Genomic DNA, 20,740 nt, shown 5'->3' on the forward strand with positions numbered 1-20,740 from the left:
GATCTCCTAGAGCCCACAATAAAAAATTCAGGCATGGTACAGTGCTTGCTTGTAAACGCAGATCCCTGGGGCTTGCTGGTGTAGCCAGATGGATGCGCTCCAGGTTCGGGGAAGACATCGTCTCCAAAATCAACATAGAGAGGACTGAAGAGGACACCTGACATCAACCCCTGGCCTCACACTCATGCACACATGTGCAAGTGTTTCCTGTACACACACACACACAGATTGCATGCATGCACACATGTGCAAGTGTTTCCTGTACACACACAAACACACACACACAGATTGCATGCATACACACATATGCAAGTGTTTCCTGTACACACACACAAACACACACACAGATTGCATGCATGCACACATGTGCAAGTGTTTCCTTACACACACACACACACACACACACACACACACACACACACACACACACACACAAATTAGCAACCCGGTTGATTCCACTGTGAAGATGAACACACATCTAAGAACGTATCTTTGCTCTTGAGGCCTGTCTGGCTTTGTGTTGTTCTTTATCATCCTGTACTTCTAGACTTGACCTGGGGTGTTGGGCTACAGACCATCTTTTTTCCTTTGCCTATCAGGCAGTGGGGAATGCTCAAGGGAGGCTGGAAGGCAGGAGAAAGGAGGATGGATTATTCTTTTTCTACTTTTGCCTACCACTCCTGTTGGCATTGTCCACCAAAGGGTATTCACCCCAGTGGTGGCAGTTGGTTCCAAATGCAGATGAATCAATTTGAAGTATGTATGCACTCTCACCACATTCTCTAGAAACGTCAGTCTGGTTGCCTAAAAATTCCACTATTTTTTGTGCTTCTCCAAAGGGCTTTCTCCCTGAGCCTTGTCTCTTCCTCTTGTTGCCCCTTAGGCCTCCCTGCAGGAGCAGTATGGAAATGTCTTTCCCCTTCTTACAAGGAAGCCAGTGAGTGAATAGGGGAGGTGTGAGCTCCCTTATTCTGGGGAGGTAGGATTTATAAGGGGGGAGCTGAGAACTGTAAGACCTCTCAGCTCCAAACTCCATTCCAACTCTTGCATTTAGGGACTTAACCCAAGTTGAATCTGGCTTCTGGCTACCTAAAAGAGAACCCTTGGGAAATCTAATTCTTTTTTTTTTTTTCTTTTTCTTTTCTTGCTTGCTTTAAAAGCGTTTATTTTGGCCGGGCGGTGGTGGCGCACGCCTTTAATCCCAGCACTCGGGAGGCAGAGGCAGGAGGATCTCTGTGAGTCCAGGCCAGGCTGGACCGACAGCCTCCAAAACAATACAGAGAAACCCTCTCCCGTAAAACCAAAAGAAAAAAAAAGCGTTTATTTTGTTGTTGTTGTTATTATTATTATTATTATTTTGAGATAGGTTCTCACAATTTAGCCTTGGCTGGCCTAGAACTCACTATGTAGATAGACCAAGCTGTACTCAAACTCATAGATATTTGCCTGCTTCTGCCTCCCAAGTGCTAGAATTAAAGGCACATGCCACCATACCTGTCCTCTTTTAGTTTTTGAGACATGGTATTTTAATGGCCTAGAGCTCACCAATTAGGCTAGAATGGATGGCCAGCAAACTGCAGGACTTTAACTGTCTCTATCTCCCCAGAGCTGGTCTTACAAGAGTCTCACTATACCTGACTTTTTTTTTAAACATGGGTTCATGGATTCAAACTTGGGTCCACATGCTGTTATAGTTAGCCTCAACTATCTGAGTGAGTTATTTATCTTCCCTGCTCCCCAGCCCCCCTTTTTTTTGGTATGGAACACATCAGAACTGTCAAAAAAAGAAACAGTATGATCTATTTTAGGCAACACCTGAGATAGGTTCCTGATAGGCCCCTGCACTTCCTTTCTTAAAACTAAAACAACTAGCCGGGCGTTGGTGGCACACACTTTTTTTTCCCAGCACTCAGGAGGCAGAGGCCAGCCTGGTCTACAGAATGAGTTCCAGGACAGCCTCCAAAGCCACAGAGAAGCCCTGTCTCAAAAAAAAACAAAACCAAAAACAACAACCAAAAAAAAAAAAAAAAACCCCTAAAACAACCAAAATATTTTCTCTCTCTTTGGGGTGTGTGTGTGTGTGTCTGTGTGTTTGTATCCTTTAACCTAGGAGTGTTTTGCTCAAGGACCCAATGCCATTCCTTTCCAATGTAATCACCAGGATAGACAGGGAGGAGAGAATCCTAACTTTGGTAGTGGCCAGCACGCAGACACAATCACACTTATGCAGTTCTCAGCAAAATCTCCTCTTAAACCTGTTCCCTCCCTCCCACCACTTTATCCTCTTTTTGACATGCTTAGTCACCTCTGCAAAACTGGAATGGAGTTTGGCCTTTTCTCCTATTGTCAGAAGTTACTGAATAAAACCCGTTTTCATCACTTTAACTACTGTCTGGCTTTATTTATCATTGTCAGAACCTTCCCCCGAAAAAAGAGATTATTTCAAGAATGATTGGCCCTATGGGTAAGGTAAGCATCAGTAAAAGGGCTTTATTTGTTATTTTTTCTTTTTTTCTCTTTGTGACTTGTCTCTTTCCAGGAGGAACATAGCCCAGAAAGAGTAATACAGTAAGGCCAAAAGGAAAGCCAAGCAGTCCTGAGAGGAACATGCTGCTTAGGGAAAAGGAGGAGAACAAAGAACCCAAAATAGAGTGCTGACACTCCAGAGCTTGTTTCTCTCTTACATAGCAGTTAGGAAGTGAATTCAGGAGCAGAAGGGCAGTTGTGGTCTCCCCTGCCACCAGGAGGGGTTATGGAAATGATATACACCTCTTCCAGGTATATCCCCCTTGTCCATCTTAGTTACTGGGCCCTATGGATTTGCAAGGGATGTTGGAAAAGACAGTCTTTGGTTGGGTGTCCCTATACCCAGTGAAACTATAAAAAGGAGAAATGAGGGTCTGGAGAGATGGCTCAGTGGTTAAGAGCACTGGTTGCTTTTCTAGAGGTCCTGAGTTCAATTCCCAGCAACCACATGGTGACTCACAACCATGTGTAATCAGATCTGGTACCTTCTTCTGGTCTGCAGGGATACATGCAGGCAGAACACTGTATACATAATGAATAGATAAATCTTTAAAAAAAAAGGGAGAAATAGATGCAATTGTGGAAATATGAATATCCAAAACAAAAGTATCCCAAACTTAGAGTCAGAGATTTGACTGCCAACATTCACAGCTTTCCAACATGGGGGTACGTCAGCCATGTTCAACACAAGCACAATGTGCCAGAGAGAGGAAGAGAGAACACCAGGAAAGCAGACTAAAGTTCAGATTTCTCTTGCATGGTTGGGACCTGAGGCAATCTAGAGACCAAACTCCGATTGCCTACATGGTAACCTGCTTTGCTTTCCTCTCTCACTTTCCCAAGCCTTTCTTCCTTCTTCCTGGAATCCACCCATATAAAATACTTATATGGGACTCCTTGGTCAAGGGCTTACTTCTGGAACAATAAAGTGTAACACCAAATCTGGGATCCCTTGAAATCCAGAGAGAAATGAAATGACTGTTATATTTAGGAAGTAGAAGAGAAATCAGTTCTTCAAATAAGACAAAGTATTTCTCCCTGCACTTCTCCATTCCATTACGAGAAGCACAACAAACTACCCTGCCTTCAGCGTCTGGTCCGTTGTGGCACTGTTTGCTCTGCCTTCGCAGTTCACGGCTCCGTGACCCTTCAGACCCTTTGAGCCAGCAAACTCCCTCACACATTCTTGGAACTAAGCATGTCTGGATGGTGGAAAACATGAACTCTGTCCAACACCTCTTGACACACAAAGAAACCACATATCAGAGAATGTGACTGGCCACATGGTCCCTGGAGAGTGACCAGGGACGACAGCTCAGTGCCATTCTAGTCTACCCCAAGCAGATTTGTTTAGACTGAGGGGAGCTCAAGGTGTTTAGCCTAGCATGTCTGTAACTGGTAAAGAAGCCTCCATCCTCAGGGGCTAGGTTGTCTCCTCTGGGCCATGAGGTCTGAAGGACTGTGCTTGCTACTACTTAATTTTTCTTATCTTGCAAGATGAGACCTAAATGTAACCCGGGAGATGATCTATTGATTTCAGGCTATTCAAAATCTTATAATGCCTTCATCGATTATGGAAAACCACAAACAGAATCAAACTCTTGTTTCCATGAATTTCTCCTGAAAAATCATACCCCTTGATGCCTCGATTGTGATGCCAGAGGAGGGAGATTCCCCTAACCCAAACCCAAATCATCAAGGGCTCTCACTCAGCTTGGTCTGGGGAGATGGAGTTTTTTCTAAAACAGGACAAAACTTGTGAAGTGTCAGTGAATTGGCTGTTTGTTTAGGAGCCTGAAGCTCAGGTGTTTGTAATTCAACCTGAGTCACTTCTATTTCAAGTGTCCTTTTGTGATTAGAAAACAGATCAAACCAAACCAGGAGTGGGGAAGTGGCTCAGGGACTCAAGTGCTCAGCAGTGTAAACATGAGGTCCTGAATTCAGGGTGTAGTGGTATAAGTCTATAACCCCAGAGCAGGGTTGGAGGAGGGGTGGGCACAGGGGATCTCTGGGGCTTGCTGCCTAGCCAGTCTAGCTCAATCTCCAAGCTTCAGGCTTAGTGAGAGCCCTCAAGAGTAAGGTGGGTCTGGGAGGTAGTACAGTGGTTGAATGCTTGTCAAGCAGCCTATGAGGCCCTGGGTTCAAAACCCAGAACAACCCCTCAGAAATTAGGTGAACAGTAGTACAGGAAGAGAGCTGCTGTTGACTTCTGATCTCCATATGCATGTGCATCCAAGCACACACACACACACACACACACACACACACACACACACACACACACAAACACACGTGAAACTAAACCAAACCAATATGTACTGGCCCTTTAAAAGTTCTTTGCAAAGTTCTTCCATGACTGACATCTCTCTACCTTAAAGTGTATAGGATAATTTAAACTATGTGTTTATACTACTAACATGTATCTATTCACTACCAATAGTTTGGAAAATATAAATAAGCAGATGGAAAATTGAAATAGTCTGAAAAGTAATTGTCAATAAATGTTCATTATTAATGTGATGGTACATCCCTTCCAGGTATATATACAGCCTTGCTAAAGGCTCTCAGTTACTCCACTGGGTAGGTAGACAGAAATGTTTGATGTGTCCAGTTCTAAAACTGTAGATCCTCTTTTTTCTTTTACAATGATAAAAGTGTTCCTATATACACTTATATATTTGTGTGTGTGTGTGTGTGTGTGTGTGTGTGTGTGTGTGTGTGTGTATGTATGTGTATGTGCTATGTGTAGGCCAGAAGTCAACACTGGATGTCTTGCTCAATTGCTCTCCACCTCATTTTTTGAGGCAGGGTCGCTCACTGGGTCTCACTGGATCTGGAGTGCACTGATTCATTTGCTTTAACTAGCCAGGAAGCCTCAGAGATCTTTCTAGTTTGCCTCTCCATGCTGGGATTACTTTCATGTTACTAAGCCCAGACTTAAATTTTTTGTTTTGTTTTGTTTTTGTTTTTTGAGACAGGGTTTTTCTGTGTAGCTTTGGAGCCTATCCTGGCACTCGCTCTGTAGATTAGGCTGGTCTCCAACTCACAGCTCCACCTGCCTCTGCCTCCCACGTGCTGGGTTTAAAGGCGTGCGGCACCACTGCCTGGGCCCAGATTTTAATTTTTTTTGAGACAGGTTTTCTCTGTATTGTTTTGGAGGCTGTCCTGGAACTAGCTCTGTAGACCAGGCTGGCCTTGAACTCACAGAGATCCGCCTGCCTCTGCCTCCCGAGTGCTGGGATTAAAGGCAGATTTTAATTTTTTTTTTTTTTTTTTTGGTTTTTCGAGACAGGGTTTCTGTGTGGCTTTGGAGGCTGTCCTGGTACTAGCTCTTGTAGACCAGGCTGGTCTCGAACTCACAAAGATCCGCTTGCCTCTGCCTCCCGAGAGCTGGGATTAAAGGCGTGCGCCACCAACGCCTGGCTCAGATTTTAATTTTTTAAAGTAGTCCTTGCCCTGATTTATGTTACTAACTCCCAGGCCTGAGATAATAAGTCTGTCTGAAGCCAGGAAGTGGTGGTGCATGACTTTAATCCCAGTACTTGGGAGGCAGAGACAGGAGGATCTCTGTGAGTTCAAGGCCATCCTGGTCTACAGAGTGAGTGCCAGGACGGGCTCCAAAGCTACACAGAGGAACTCTGTCTCAAAAAACAAAACAAGGGTTGGAGAGATGGCTCGGCTGTTAAAGGCTAGGCTCACAATCACAAAACAAAACAAACAAAAGCCTCTTTTTTTTTTTAAAGATTTATTTATTTATTACATATACACCAGATTGAATTGTAGATGGTTGTCAGCCACCATGTGGTTGCTGGGAATTGAACTCAAGACCTCTGGAAGAGCAGTCAGTGCTCTTAACCTCTGAGCCATCTCTCCAGCCCCCCAAAAGCCTCTTTTTAACAAAACAAAAATTGTTTAAATTACTGTATAAAGTAATTGTTTCACCATAGCATTCCGTGTGTGTGTGTGTGTGTGTGTGTGTGTGTGTGTGTACACATGTAGAGGCCAGAGGACAACTTTGGGTGTTGTTCAGCAGGCATTGTTCACTATTTTTGATAGCCTTTCACTGGCCTGTTTGTTAGGCTGACTGACCAGTGGCCCCCTGGGATCTTGCCTGTCTCTGCTTTCCTAGTGATGGGATTACAAATATGTGCAACTACACCTAGCTTTTAATTAAAAATATTATTTTTGGAGGTTTCTTAGCTTTCTATTGCTGTGATAAAACACCATGTCCAAAAGCAACTTGGGGAGGAAAGGGTTTATTTCAGCTTATAGCTGCAGTCAATCACCCAGGGAAGTCAGGGAAAGAACTCAAGGCAGATTCCGGAGGCAGGAGCTGATGTAGAGGCTTTGGAGAAGTGCTGCTTACTGGCTTGCTCCTCATAGCTTGCTCAGCTTGATTTCTTATAGAACCCAGACCACCAGCCCACAGATGCCACTACCCACAATGGTCTGTGCCCTCCCACATTAATCCTTAATAAAGGCAACGCCCCATAGGCATCAAATTTAGGTCTTCATGCTTGCAAGATGAGCACTTTCTCAAGTGGGCTATCTCCCCAGCCCCCATGACATTTTCATTCATATATCATTATATTTTGTTCTTGCTTGTGCTTCGTCCTATTTCCCAAGCGACTCTTCCTCCTGATAATCTCCCCTTCCTACTTTTATGCCACGATATTCTAGTAGCCCTGCCCCGTCTTGGGCTTTCTTCCTTCTATACTCACTCCAGTCAGAATGTCTGCCACCAAAGGCTCAGTGTTGTTTGGAGCAGGCGAGCCTCACAGATGGATGCAAACTGCTCCACTGAATAGGGGTAGGGAACTGGAGAGAAAGGTCAGTTGGAAACATGCTTTTTACATCAGCATGAATACCATAGTTTGATCCTCAGAACCCATGTAAATATCTGGGTCTGTGTTGGAGACAGGAGGATCCTTGGGTTTGTTGGCCAGCCAGCCATCGTAGAAGAACCCATGCGCAAGTCCCACACCAGTGAGACACCCAATCTCAAAAAGCAAGATGGACATCTCTGAGGAATGACACAAGAGGCTGACCTCTGTGCGCGCACACACACACACACACACACACACACGCACGCACACACACACATACACACACACAAACATATACCTACAAACAATAATTTAAAAAACTTGGGGCAGGCCAGATCTAGAGAATTTGGGTTTATTGTCCCCTCTTGATGGTGATTTTGTTCTCTTAAATCAGCATTAATCCTTTTTGTATAGTAATGCCCAACTATTCTAAAAGTGGTGACTCTCACCAGATGAAAATCTAGTTACAAATGACATTTCAGCTTGAACTTTCTCCTGGCCCCTGACTGTACTATACATAGGAGGGATGTTGACTGGGAGGGTTCTTGAAAAATGTTCCCATGTCTTAGAAGGAGACATGGAATAATATACCTTTCTATTTCTGGATCCTTTTGTCTGGTTATGACCTGCTTACATTCAGCCTGACAAACCCCTTTCAAAGAATCTGAGTTTGTGATGCCATTATTAAGCACCAAGCCAACCAATCCTGGAGAGGGCTTTGCTTTTTGATATCTCATTACATGAAGCAATGTATTCTTATTGTTTATGCCATTTAACCACACTCCTGTTACTTGCCACACAACACACCGGGAGACAGTATTTTGTTTTTGATGTTCTTTTTTTTTTTTTTTTTTTTTGTTTTCCAAGACAGGGTTTCTCTGTGGCTTTGGAGGCTGTCCCGGAACTCACTCTGTAGACCAGGCTGGCCTCGAACTCACAGAGATCCGCCTGCCTCTGCCTCCCTAGTGCTGGGATTAAAGGCGTGCGCCACCAATGCCCGGCTGTTTTTGATGTTCTTGAGTTCAAATAATCTTATCTTCTTATGCTGTTAGGGCTTGGGACACCCTGATCCCTATGATAAAATAATAATGTGATTAATATTTGTACATATCTTTGGGATATAATCTCCGAATATAGGAGCTTTTTATTCTCTTATAGCACTCAGGGGTAACCAAATAAAAAACAAAACTTGCTTAGCAATACCTGGTTGTGACCAGAATGGTTCGCCTTTGCTGCTAATCCTTGTTTATAATTACCATGTCTGTTAGGATCCTGAACACCAGGGACTGAAAGAAAACAGATGAAATGACAGGTAATATCTGCGTTTAGGGCAGGAGTATGTTACTTGTAGTTTCAGAGCCCAGGACTGGAAACTCTTCTCTCTGTCCCAGTGTATGGTGCTGCAGCATGGTGCTGCAGCCCCAAGTCTCTGTAAGTACAAGTTCCATAAGTGAAAATATTTTTCTGGAAAGATAAGACTGCAGCGTTCTTAGGTTCTCAAGGGAATCCACCGCCCTTCTGAAGACTAAGAAGCACCATAAATAACATGGTACCTCAGAAATGGAAATAAAAACCCAAACAACGTCTCCCTGTGTTGTTCTCTTGTAATTTAAGGAGTTTGAAGCAGGAGACATTTAGGTAGCAAGGCTAGGTACCTCAAGACCAGTGCAAAGGGAAAAAGTACAGTCCCTTATTGAAAATATAAGAATTTCAAAGCTGGGTGAAAGTGGCGCACGTCTTTAATCCCGGCAATTGTGAGGGTGAGGCAGCTGGATCTCTGTGAGTTCGAGGCCAGTCTGGTCTACAGAGTAAGTTCCAGGACAGCCAGGGCTATACAGTGAAACCCTGTCTTGAAAAATAAAAACAAACAGAATTTCAAGATTCAACCAGGCCTAGGGTTTTACTAAGCTAGGAGTCCTGGGTACTACCTAGGTTGCAAGCCCAGGAAGCTGGTCGTGCCCCTAGGACACACGGCTACATCTACATGTACTATACTATTAACTGCCTTCTCAATTATATGGTATTCCTTTAGACTGCAATGTAGTCTTTTTTCTCCTTGTGAGGGCACCTGGAATGTGCGAGGAATTGTGTTAAGCACTAAGGACTCTGGATATGAGCAAGTATTCATTAAATGACATTGGTGTCTACTAGGCTACCCTCCCCATGATCCTGGGAGTGCTGCTCTGACTTAAGTTTCCAATACAAAGCAGAGACAAGCAACAAACAGAAATAAGCCGTAAGTGGATACAGGGTATCTACATGGTTACTTTAGCTGTGTTGGTCAGGAAGGTTCAGCTTGATACATTTGAGCCGCGACTTCAACAAACAGGGGCCAGCCAGTGCAGTACAGCAGGAACTCGGGAGGCGGAGTATATATGTTAGCGTGAGCACAGAAATGTTTACCAGAAAGGCTGAGAAAGACTGAAATGATGATGATAAGAAGCAGGCAGGCTCCAACATCATCTTGGGCAAATGGGAGCGAAGGAGGGAGCACAAGTCGGGCGAGAAGGACCTTTCAGGAGCCACACTTAGAAAAGTGGTGGGTGGCTCAGGGCAGAGAGAGAGAGAGAGAGCAGCAGAGGTGAAGCAGCGAGGCGTGCATCCCTCATCTCCCCATCCTGGCCGCGCCCAGCCCAGGTGAGTGGGTGGCCCGCGGACAACCACGCGGAGGAGCCACCTCCAGGGGCCCGCGCGCTTCCTGCTGGAGCCGACGTGGCCGGCGCGATAGGCCGCGCACGTGTCTGGCCAGAGGCCCGGGCGCAGAGGCGCGCGGGGGTTCAGGCTCGTCCGCGCGTGGTGCCGCCGGGCCAAATCCCCCGGGCTGCGGGTGCGGGGCGCGGAGCCCGGGCGCGGGGCGGAAGGGGGCTGGGTCATGAGAGGAGGGGGCGGTCGGGAGCGCGCACGGAGCTGGCGGGCGCGCGCCGGGGCGGGGGCAGCCCTCTCGCAGGCGGCGGCGGGGGCGGCGTCGCTGTTGCCCTTTTTAAGCCGCGGGGCCACCGCCTCCTGCGGGTGGAGTCGGTTACAAAGGCAGCAGCCAGCCCGGCTCCCGCACGCTCGCTCGCCCGCCCGCCCGCCCGCCCGCCAGCCCGTCCTCAGAGGCCTCGCGCTCCTCGCCATTTTTCCAGCCGCGCTCGGACGCGGGTCGCGGCGGCGGGGAGAGGCGGAGCCGCGAGAGCGCGGCCCGGGCCGGCCCCGCGGGGCGGTCGCGGCCGTGACGGCGGCTCCCGGCCCCGGCTCCCTTTCCTCACCCCTCCCGCCGGAGATGAAGGGAAGATGTCCGTGTCAGGGCTCAAGGCCGAGCTGAAGTTCCTGGCGTCCATCTTCGACAAGAACCACGAGCGATTCCGCATCGTCAGCTGGAAGCTGGACGAGCTGCACTGCCAGTTCCTGGTGCCGCCGCCGCCGGGCAGCCCGCACTCGCCGCTGCCGCCGCTCACACTCCACTGCAACATCACGGTGAGGCGCCGGGCGGGCCGCAGCCCCTCGGGGCCGGGCGAGGGCGGACCGGGGCGCCGCAGTCCCGGGACAAAGGGCGCCTGCCCTGGAGACCCCCGGCGCCCCGGGCGCGGCCGGTTGGCGGCTGGGCCCCGGGCCCGGCCGGGAGCTCGGGGCTGCCTGGCCGGGAGGCGGCGGAGGCGCGTCGCGCCTGTGCGCGCGGGCCGGCTTTGCGCTGTTGGCCCCTCGCGGCCCCCGTCGGGCCCCGAGGTCGCCATGGCCGCCCGCAGCTGGCCTGCTCTGGGGACCGCGGCGCGTCGCTGGGCTCCGGTCAGCAGCTCAGGTGGAAAGGCTTCCAAGTATTATTTTTTTTTCCGCCGTCCGTTTTCAAACCTCTCGTCCTGGCTTGTTGAACCACTTTTTGTTTATGTATTGGTCTCTGAGGACAAATGAACGCTTGAAAGCATATGTATTTAAGGAAAAAGTTTAGGACGCAGCCTCGGCGAATGGTGTGAACCATCGTTTAGCCCTGACCTGGCTCTGGGCTAACGTGTTTCGGGAAAGCTCATGGAACCTTCCACGCGGCAGGTGGTGTGGCGAGTGTGCGAGCTGTCCCATTTGTGCGGAAGCCTGGACATTACCAAGATGGGAAAGGAGATGCTGTCCAGTTTACAACACGGAAAGATTAGGTTGGATTAGGAAGCTGGAGAGACACGTGGAAAGTTATCTTTCTGTTTAAGAGAAAAGCTCATTATAGCTTAGGAAAATACCGAATTGTTAGTGAGCTCCCTCTCCCATCGAAGTGTATGGTGAGGTTGGCTGTTCATTGTGGAATTGATCTCATGTGCAGAATACACTTTATTATAACAGGAGTTAAGATGATAGTTTAAATAGGGCTAAGATTCCTTCTGTATCTTAAGCCCAAAATGTGGGAGTTTGCAGAGGCCTTGGCATGATAATTGACCTTAACATAGTTACCAGATTCTACATGAGAAGATGGGTACTGTTAGCACCACTGGTTAGTTATGTCCTTTTTTCGGGCAAAAACCAAACTAAAACAAAACCACAAACCTGCCTCAGTGTGCTCAAGAGACCAGAGAATGAATGCAGTTTGTGACTATCAGGTTATGCTCCTGCGGGTGCTGGAGTTTGAGAACTTGGCAGATCATTGCCTACTCCGAGAACTCATACTTCTTGGAGAGTTTTATACAACCATGACAACTACTGTGCCATTATGAAATCTAAAGGGAGCATCTAATTTTGAGTAGGGAACTGTGCTGACTAGTTTCTTGCTGACTTGACAAAGGTAGAGTCATAGAGGGAACCTCATTTGAAAGAAATACCTCCTTAAGATTGGCCTGTGGGCGGCTGGGCGTTGGTGGCCCACGCCTTTAATCCCAGCACTCAGGGGGCAGAGGCAGGCGGATCTCTGAGTTCGAGGCCAGCCTGGTCTACAAAGCGAGTTCCAGGACAGTCTCCAAAACAATACAGACAAACCCTGTCTCGAAAAACCAAAAAAAAAAAGGTTGGCCTGTAGGCAAGCCTATGTTGCATGTTCTGCATTAATGGTGGATGAGGAAGGACCCAGCCCATTGTGGTGCTGCTACCCCTAGACAGGTGGTCCTACAGTGCATTATGAGAACAGACTGAACATACCATGGAGCCAGGAGGAAGTGCTCCTCCATGACTTCTGCTGCACTTCCTGCTTTGAGTTCTTGCCCTGACTTACCTCAATGATGGGGTTGTGATCTGAGAGTTGTAAGCTGAAATGGTCCCCTCCCCAAGTTGCCCTTAGTCATGGCGTTTTATCACAGCAACAGAACCCCCAAGTCAGGAACCGAAGGTGTACCTCAGAGGAAACTTTGAGCAGTTGAACAGGTGAGTACAAATTTGGAAGGCTAGAGGAAGGGTGTTCCAGACAGGAAACTCCACTTGAATGAAACACTGAAGCTTGAGAAAGTTGAGTTCTTAGGGATAGACAGTGCTCAGACTTGAGAAGCTCAGGTTTGTAGGCTGGTGAAGTTTCCAAATATGGAAGGTAGAAAGTCGTAGTTAGTATGAAGAAAGTGAGTAAGTACACTGGCCTGAACAATTGGAGGGTATTACTCAGGTAGAAGTTGAAGGTATGGCCAGGAAAAGGTACAGCTGATCTAAATGATAGGGTACTAACTTTGTAGACTGGGGAGCCACACCTTTATTCTGGTAAGTTGAGAAAATGTGTCTGCTTGATAATGGTGTGATGTTAGAAAGTGTGTGAATGTGTGGTTTGGCTATTCCAGTGCATGTTGCATGATGATGTTGGCATGCTGGTGTTAAGTATGAGGGGTACAGGTATGCTAATGTTTTGTAATGTTTGGGCAGTCTGCCATGTCAGAGGACTGTCTGACCTAAAATGCCAGCAGCATCCCATGGAGAACCATTTTGGAGACAAAAAGGACAGAGAAAGGATAATGATGACCTGGATTAGGTGGTGGCAGTGAAGTCGAGTAAGCAAAGACTCAGATACCCTGGGTGGAAGGGTGCATTGATGCATACTGGAGCAGTGGTGTGGCTAGCAGACATTATCAGAAGACAATTCCAGAGTCTCAGTAGGAGAGTATGTTAAACTTTTTTATGGAAGACTAACAAACACACAGAGAGTCAAACTCAGAGACATTGTGTATCCAGGTTCAGCTATGATAAACTTTTGGCCAATCTTCTTGTGTAATTCTGTTGTTGGATGAATTTGAAGTGTACTTCAGACATACACTTACTTTTCTACAAAGATTTCAGTATGTTCTTCTAAAAGGTATACTTTTAAAATATGAGTGTGTTGGTAATGTACAGGGCCTGTTTATAAAGGTGTAATTTGCGCCGGGCGGTGGTGGTGCACGCCTTTAATCCCAGTACTTGGGAGGTAGAGGCAGGCGGATCTCTGTGAGTTCGAGGCCTGGCTGGACCGACAGCCTCCAAAACAATACAGAGAAACCCTGTCTCGTAAAACCAAAAAAAAAAAAAAAAAAAAAAAAAAAAGGTGTAATTTGCTCAGAAGGGAAATAGGTGGGAGATGTGGTTGGAATTCAAAGACAAGGACTCTGACCACTAGGTTTGTGAATTGTTATTTTGTAAAAAGTTGCAGGTCATTAGTGTAGGGAGTTTGACTCATTCTTTAACTTTCCTTCTTTAGACAGTAGCAGTATTTATTGAACACTGTACACACCAGGTCACCAAGCTACCAGAAAGTGTCCTTGTGCAGTTTCTGTAATATTTGGCAGAACAACATCTCACTTTTACTTACTTAGGTACCAGTTTGTGAATAATCCTTTTGCAGATACTGTGCCCATTTTTCCTCCCAGCCTTCTGTATCAGCTGTTCTTCCTGTTGTGGAATGTGGCTCTGATTCCCACCTTGTACCCTTTCCTAGTCAGCCTTTTCCATGGTTGATTGCCCCTCAAGACTCTTTCTGGGTCATGTGTAGTTCATTGAAACATTTCCCTTTTCTCCCTTTAGGTCTTGTATCTGCTTTATGTTTTCTCATATTCTCTCATAGTTCTGATTATCTTTTCTCCAAGCTAGTTTTTAATGGTGGCAGGAGTATATTGAGTAATTATAATTTTATGCTTTATATTTTCTTCCCATTCATACTTGTTTATTGACTGTATGCCATCTATCCTCCCTCATCCTCCCCCCCCCCCAAACTGAGGACCAAACCCAGGGCCTTTCAGTGAACTAAATTTCCAAACCCATGGCCACTGTTCTAATTATATTCTGTTAGAAAAAAATTTTCCCTATTTTGAAAGCTTGCTGTGAAGAATTTATCAGAAAGAGTGAAAACATCAGGAAGTGTCATGGGAAGTACACAGATGCTTAAAAGGTCACTGAGGACTTGATAGGAAATCTGTAACTTGGCTACATATGAAGAATAGTGTCAGAAGTGAAATCAAACATAAGTGTTTTACTTTCTAGGCCATGGAAATTGGGTGGTGTTCCCCCCCCCCCATCATGTTTCATAAATTTGCCCTGTTCTTGAATGTGAACCTCAAGGAGTCATTACTTCTGTGAATTCATGAAAGATTATCTGTTATACTGTTATATAAACTTAGGTATTGTTTTTCCATTTCAGTAAACAGGCTTGGTTGCCAGTCACTAAGACCCAGTTGTTATAATCACAGTTCAGAGCAAAGCAACTCCTTTAATAATTTGTACGGCTGTTTGGGAGACTGGTATGTGACTTTCTTTTAGTCTTTTTAAAAATACTTAAGCTGGTAGCTCCATTATACCTTTTTGGGGAGTAAAGGGATATAGAGACAGGGCCTCCCTATATTGCCTTGGCTGACTTGAAACTTGCTGTGTAGACCAACCTGGTCCTGAAACTTCATACCTGCCTTTAGAAGGCTGGGGTCATAGATAGCTGTCTGACTCCATTCCTTCTTGTATAGACTTGTTGGAATTTTAGGAGTGTGAGTATGAGTGTGTGTGTGTTCATGTGTGCGCATGTGTTTGTGGATACAGGTGGAGGCTGGAAGTCAGGTTTTGAGTGGTATTTCTCAGGGGCCATCCACTTTGTTTGAGACAGGGTTCTTCTTTGGCCTGGGTCTCACCAGTTGGGTTGGGGGCTAGCCAGTGGGCTCCAAATGTCCATCTATCATTACTTCCTTGGTGCTGTGCTTAATAGAGTGTGCCTACATGGTTGCTTGTTTTCTTTTTTTAAACATGGATTCTGGAAATCAAAACTCAGGTCTTCATGCTTGTGTAGCAGGCACTTCATAGTCTGAGCCATGTCTATCTATATCTCCCCAGTCTTTGTACTCTGTGTGTGCGGATGCATGTGCACATGTGTGTATGAGAAGGCCAGAGGTAAACCTCTAGTGTTTATACTCAGCAATTGTATACCTTGTGTTTTTAAAATTTTTATTTTTGTGTAGGTATGTGTACATGTGTGCCATGGTCTGTGTGTCTGTGTGTCTGTGTCTGTGTAGGCCAGAGGGCAATCTCCACTTTTTGTTCTTGCCTTCTGCCTTTTTAGAGACAAGGTCTCATTGTTTGCTGCTGTGCTAGGTACACCAGTATATAACTGGCCTGCTTCAGGTATAGTAGTCCCCTATCTCCCATTTTGCCAGAGTAATGCTGACATGGATTATAGAGACGTGCTACCTAGTGGGGTCTAAACTCAGGTGATCAGACATGCATGACAAGCAGTTTTACCTGCTGAGCCATCTTACTGAGATGGTTTTTCACTATTGTGAGGCTGGATAATTGACCTAGTTAGTTGACTCATGAGCTGGACTTGTCTCTGTCTCCCTAGTACTGGTATGAATGTACAACCATATCTGGCTTTGTGTACATTCTAAGAATCAAATTCAGGCTCTCATGCTTTTGTTGCAAACTACCAGCTGAGCTGTCCACCCTCCTCCACCTCCCTTTTAATTATCTCCTGTAGCTCAGGCTGGCCTTGAACTTGCTTTGTAAATGAAACTCTTCTCTCCCGTCTGTATGTGCTTTCCCATCCCCAGCAGCATCTGGAGACTCTTGGTAGTAAAATGCTGTTCAGAATGAACAAAAACAATCTCACAGGAAGTAAATTAGTTGGTATGAAATTGAAACCTTATTCTTTATATTACTTGTATGCATAAATTAGTGTTTCTTCATGAATGACTGTCAGTCTAGTTTTGGTGAATTTTTTTTTGTTTGTTTTTCGAGACAGGGTTTCCCTGTATTGTTTTGGAGGCTGTCCTGAAACTCGCTCTGTAGACCAGGCTGGCCTGGAACTTACAGAGATCCGCCTGCCTCTGCCTCCCGAGTGCTGGGATTAAAGGCGTGCGCCAACGCCCGGCAGTACTGTTCTATACTGTACAAATAGGAAAGTGATAACCATTATTTTAAAAATACTTGGAGCTGGATGACTCGGGTAGATTACTTCGCCTTGCTGAGCGTATGCAAGGCTCTGGGTTCAAGACCCAGCTACAAAGACAGAAAGAAAATAAGTTATCTGCTTTGTAACATCTTTTCATGGAAATAAGGCAATGCTGTTAACTTCATGTTTTGCTTTTCTAGTCTTTATATTGATAAAAAGAAGTTCAGCCAAAAGTGTACAAAGGAAATAATGAACAAAATTACTTCAGAGCCTAAGAACCTTTCTTCGGCTTATTCTCCCGTGACAGATAACCTTTCCAAATTGAATTGATGGAGAAGCTGTTGGAAATACCAGAGCTGTCATGTTAAGCTCCTGAATAGTACTTTCAGACCAGAGTCTTTTTTTTTTTTTTGTTTCATTTATTTGACCAGCTAATAATATAGGGTCAGATTCCTGCTGGTTATCTATCCATCTCATCTCTGTTTTTGTGCACTTTCTTGAGAGAAATGAAATTATGGCGAGGGTTGAGTTTCCTTTTATGAATGATGGTGTGTGTGTATCTTTGTAACTTTCTTTGGTAGTGTCTGTGGGTGTGGGTGTTGAGCTTGGGCCTGGGAAGGGGTAGTGTTAGACGAGTGTCAGCTAGTTGAGGGAGGGCGTAGAGACTGAAAGGAAATAGACAGTGCCACATACAAAACGTTACTGGAGAGAAACATAGCCAGGCATCCTTCCTGACCCTCAAGGCTTTTGTACCAGTGTTCTCTGATAGCATCTAACAGTAATTATGTAAAACAATGCCCAGTCAGAACTACTGGAATCATCCAGGGGAGTTTGCGGCCAGTTGGTTCAGATCATCTTCATTATTTTATTTGCTTCAGTTCACTTAGAGAGATGTTCTGAGTAGCTGTAATTTGTTCTCTACTTTGGATATTTAGGCAGTCTTTAGAACATGTTGCAGAGTTCTTGCTGAAAGTTGTTTCCAGTGGTGGTGGTAGATGTTTTGTAACATGGAAATCAAAACATTGTTATTGTGAGAAAATTAGAAACCAAAGAAGCAAAACTAGGGGGGGGAAAAAGCTCAAAAAACAAAAACAAACCCACCTCTCTAATTCTGATACTCATTGCTATAAATTTTGGTGTAGTATCTTTCTGGTCATGTTTTCCCTCTAAGTTATGTGCTGAGTTTTTTATTTTGTATTTATTTTGAGACAGAGTTTTTCTATGTAGCCCTGGAACTCTGTGTAGACCAGGCTGGCTGCTATTTTGGAAAAGTAATAAATGAGATTGTTTGTGACTTCTGTTCACTTAGTGGATCTGTATCCTGAGGTCCTTCTCCAGTGTTTCCTCTTCTGTGATATTGACAGAACCGTCTAGTGACTCCTGTCTCCTAATACTGGATATGTAGGAGGCAGCTGCTTCTGTTTCTCCTATTTTAAGTAGTGCTCTGAGTATTAGTAGATGGAATCCTTGTGCATATAGGAAATGTCTTTGGAAATTTTTCTAGAGGTGGTTGCTTTTAATTCTTGTTGCTGATGTGGTTTCTGAAGATAGAACAAATTATATTGTGCTATATAGAAACCTTTCCTTCCAGCTACCAGCTTTGATTTATCAGATTGGTAAGAATGTTAGCATTGTGTAGTGAAAGAGTATCACCATAGTCATGGCAGTTACCACAGATATGACTATATGTCATGGCAGACATACAGTTCTATCTACAACCTCCTGAGAAGAAATTTGACCTCATGAATTCTCTCAGTTTAGGGCAAGGGGAATGCTGATTACCCCAGGCTAGCCAGAATTATACCTGTGACCCCAGTTATCCCAGAAGGAGATTTTTAGTCTGAGGGAAGATCCAGATTTTTGTGGCTTCCCAACTTTACAGCTCATCAATGGGAATGGTTAGAACGTGTTCTGGCTAGTTTTATGTCAGCTTGACAAAGGCTAGAGTCATCTGAGGAGAGACCCTCAATTGAGAAAATGCCTCCATATGATCGGACTGTAGGCAAGCTTATAGGGCATCTTCTTAGAGATTGATCAGGGAGGGTCCAGCCTTTTGTGGGTGATGCCATCCCTGGGCTAGTGGTTCTATAAGAAAACAGACTACGCAAGCAAGTAAGCAGCACCCTCCATGACCTCTGCATCAGTTCCTGCCTCCAGGTTTCTGCCCTGCTTGAGTTCCTGCCTTGGCTTCCTTTAAGGGACTGTGACTCAAGAAAAGTAATCCAAATAAACCCTTCCTTCCCAAGTTGCTTTTGGTAATGGTGTTTCATCACAGCGTTAATAACCCTAACTAAGACAGTACTAGAGCTTTTTGGTCAGGCTTTGTGTTAAGGGAGGGAGGTAGCAAAGCCGGTCCTATTAGAGCATGTGGGTTAATGGAGAATGGAGAAAAGGGTGTGTTTCTTCTGAGGAGGAAAGGGCAGGGGATTTGGTAGGAGAGAAGTGGAAAGCATCTGTTCTCAATATTTCTGTGGTCAGGACTTAAACTCCCATTTTTAATCATTTATACCTTTAGTGTATTTATCATTAGAAATATTAAAACATTAACAGCTAAAACAGGTCTTACATACTTCAGGTTTCTTTGTTCTGTCTTTGCTTCTGTACTTTGATTTTTTAAAAAATATACTCAATTACTTTATGTGTAGGTTTTGTCTCTGTGTATGTCTGTGCATCATGTGCATGTCTGGTTCCTGTGGAGGCCAGAAGAGGGTGCTGTCTCTCCTGGAACTGGGATTAGAGATGGTTATGAACCACTATGTGGGTACTGGGAATTGAACCTAGGCCCTGGAAGAGCAGCCACGCTCATAATCTGTGAGCCATCTCTCTAGCCCAGTAGCTTTTTGATGTTTTAATTGAAGTAATGTGAACAAAACCCAACCTTAGATACCTGGTTGGAAAAGAATTTTGTTTTTTCTTTTTGTTTTTCAAGACAGAGTTTCTTTGTGTAACAGTCCTGACTGTCTTGGAACTTGCTTTGTAGACAAGGCTGGAACTCATAAGATCCACCTGCCTCTGCCTCCCAAGTGCTAGGACTAAAGGTGTGTGCCACTACTGCCCAACTTTAAGAAATATTTTAATAGCAAAAGCCACTTGAGATAATTGGGATCTCCATGTCCTTTAGTTCTGGGAACTGAACCTGGGATCTCAAGCATGCTAGGCAAGAGTTCTTCCTACTGAGCTGTTTCCCAGTTTGTGTGTGAGTGAGTGTGTGTGTGTGTATGTGAGATACTTTACAAAAACTTGACCTTTTTTTGGGGGGGGTGGTTTACGAGACAGGGTTTCTCTGTATTGTTTTGGAGGCTGTCGGTCCAGCCCGGCCTCGAACTCACAGAGATCCACCTGCCTCTGCCTCCCGAGTGCTGGGATTAAAGGCGTGCGCCACCACCGCCCGGCTTGACCTTCTTCTTACATGGTATTATAGCATCATGCATTGATCATTGGGAAAATATTTGGTTGACATATCTTCTACACAATGATAAGTTTCCTTATACAATATCAAAATCTAATCTCACTACCAGTCTCGTCAGAATACTCTGTAAAGCTTTGAGCTTACACTAGTGGATAAGTGTTCCAAGTTTTGAATGTTTTTCTCCAAAACTTTTTTTTTTTTTTGGTTTTTCGAGACAGGGTTTCTCTGTAGCTTTGGAGGCTGTCCTGGAACTCACTCTGTAGACCAGGCTGGCCTCGAACTCACAGAGATCCACCTGCCTCTGCCTCCCGAGTGCTGGGATTAAAGGCGTGCGCCACCAACGCCCGGCTTTTCTCTAAAACTTGACTTTACTGTCCTTTGTTTTGGAAATGACAGGCTATCTCTTATTTTTGAAAAAACATCTTCCAAAAAGCCAAGTTGGAATAAGCCTTGCAAAGTCACCTTTTCAAGTAAAAGTGGTGTTCACATCATTTAATCTCACAGATGAGTCACACATGCCTATTCTCAAGTGTCCTCCAGGGTGTTTGTGTCTGCTTCCTGTTTCATTACCACAGTATTAAAAAGGGATAGAAGGTGTAATGGATATCACTTTGAATGTTTCATCAAAGACATTCTGAAGTAAAACCTGAACTTTTCAGTTTTGTCTGTTTAAATACTAGCAGTGCAAGATTCCAACTGACTGGTGTTAGG

General features: G+C 45.2%; 1 protein-coding gene across 6 annotated transcripts in view; it reads left to right on the forward strand.

The window, feature by feature from the left end:
- The first annotated feature begins 9,851 nt into the window (after window positions 1-9,851).
- Window positions 9,852-20,740, forward strand: part of Ube2q2 (ubiquitin conjugating enzyme E2 Q2) — a 61,795-nt gene continuing 50,906 nt past the window's right edge. For 4 of the 6 annotated variants that reach the window (XM_040729796.1, XM_040729797.1, XM_040729798.1 and 1 more), the window contains exon 1: window positions 10,518-10,808. In XM_040729796.1, the coding sequence (XP_040585730.1) occupies window positions 10,626-10,808 (183 nt within the window). In that variant the 5' untranslated portion in view covers window positions 10,518-10,625. Of the gene's footprint in view, window positions 9,990-10,517; window positions 10,809-11,041; window positions 11,131-20,740 lie in introns of those variants that run through there. The other 2 variants (XM_040729801.1, XM_040729800.1) reach the window with 2 other exon arrangements.

This window comes from Mesocricetus auratus, unplaced genomic scaffold (genome assembly GCF_017639785.1).
Source record: "Mesocricetus auratus isolate SY011 unplaced genomic scaffold, BCM_Maur_2.0 Super-Scaffold_100022, whole genome shotgun sequence".
Taxonomy (NCBI): Eukaryota; Metazoa; Chordata; class Mammalia; order Rodentia; family Cricetidae; genus Mesocricetus; species Mesocricetus auratus.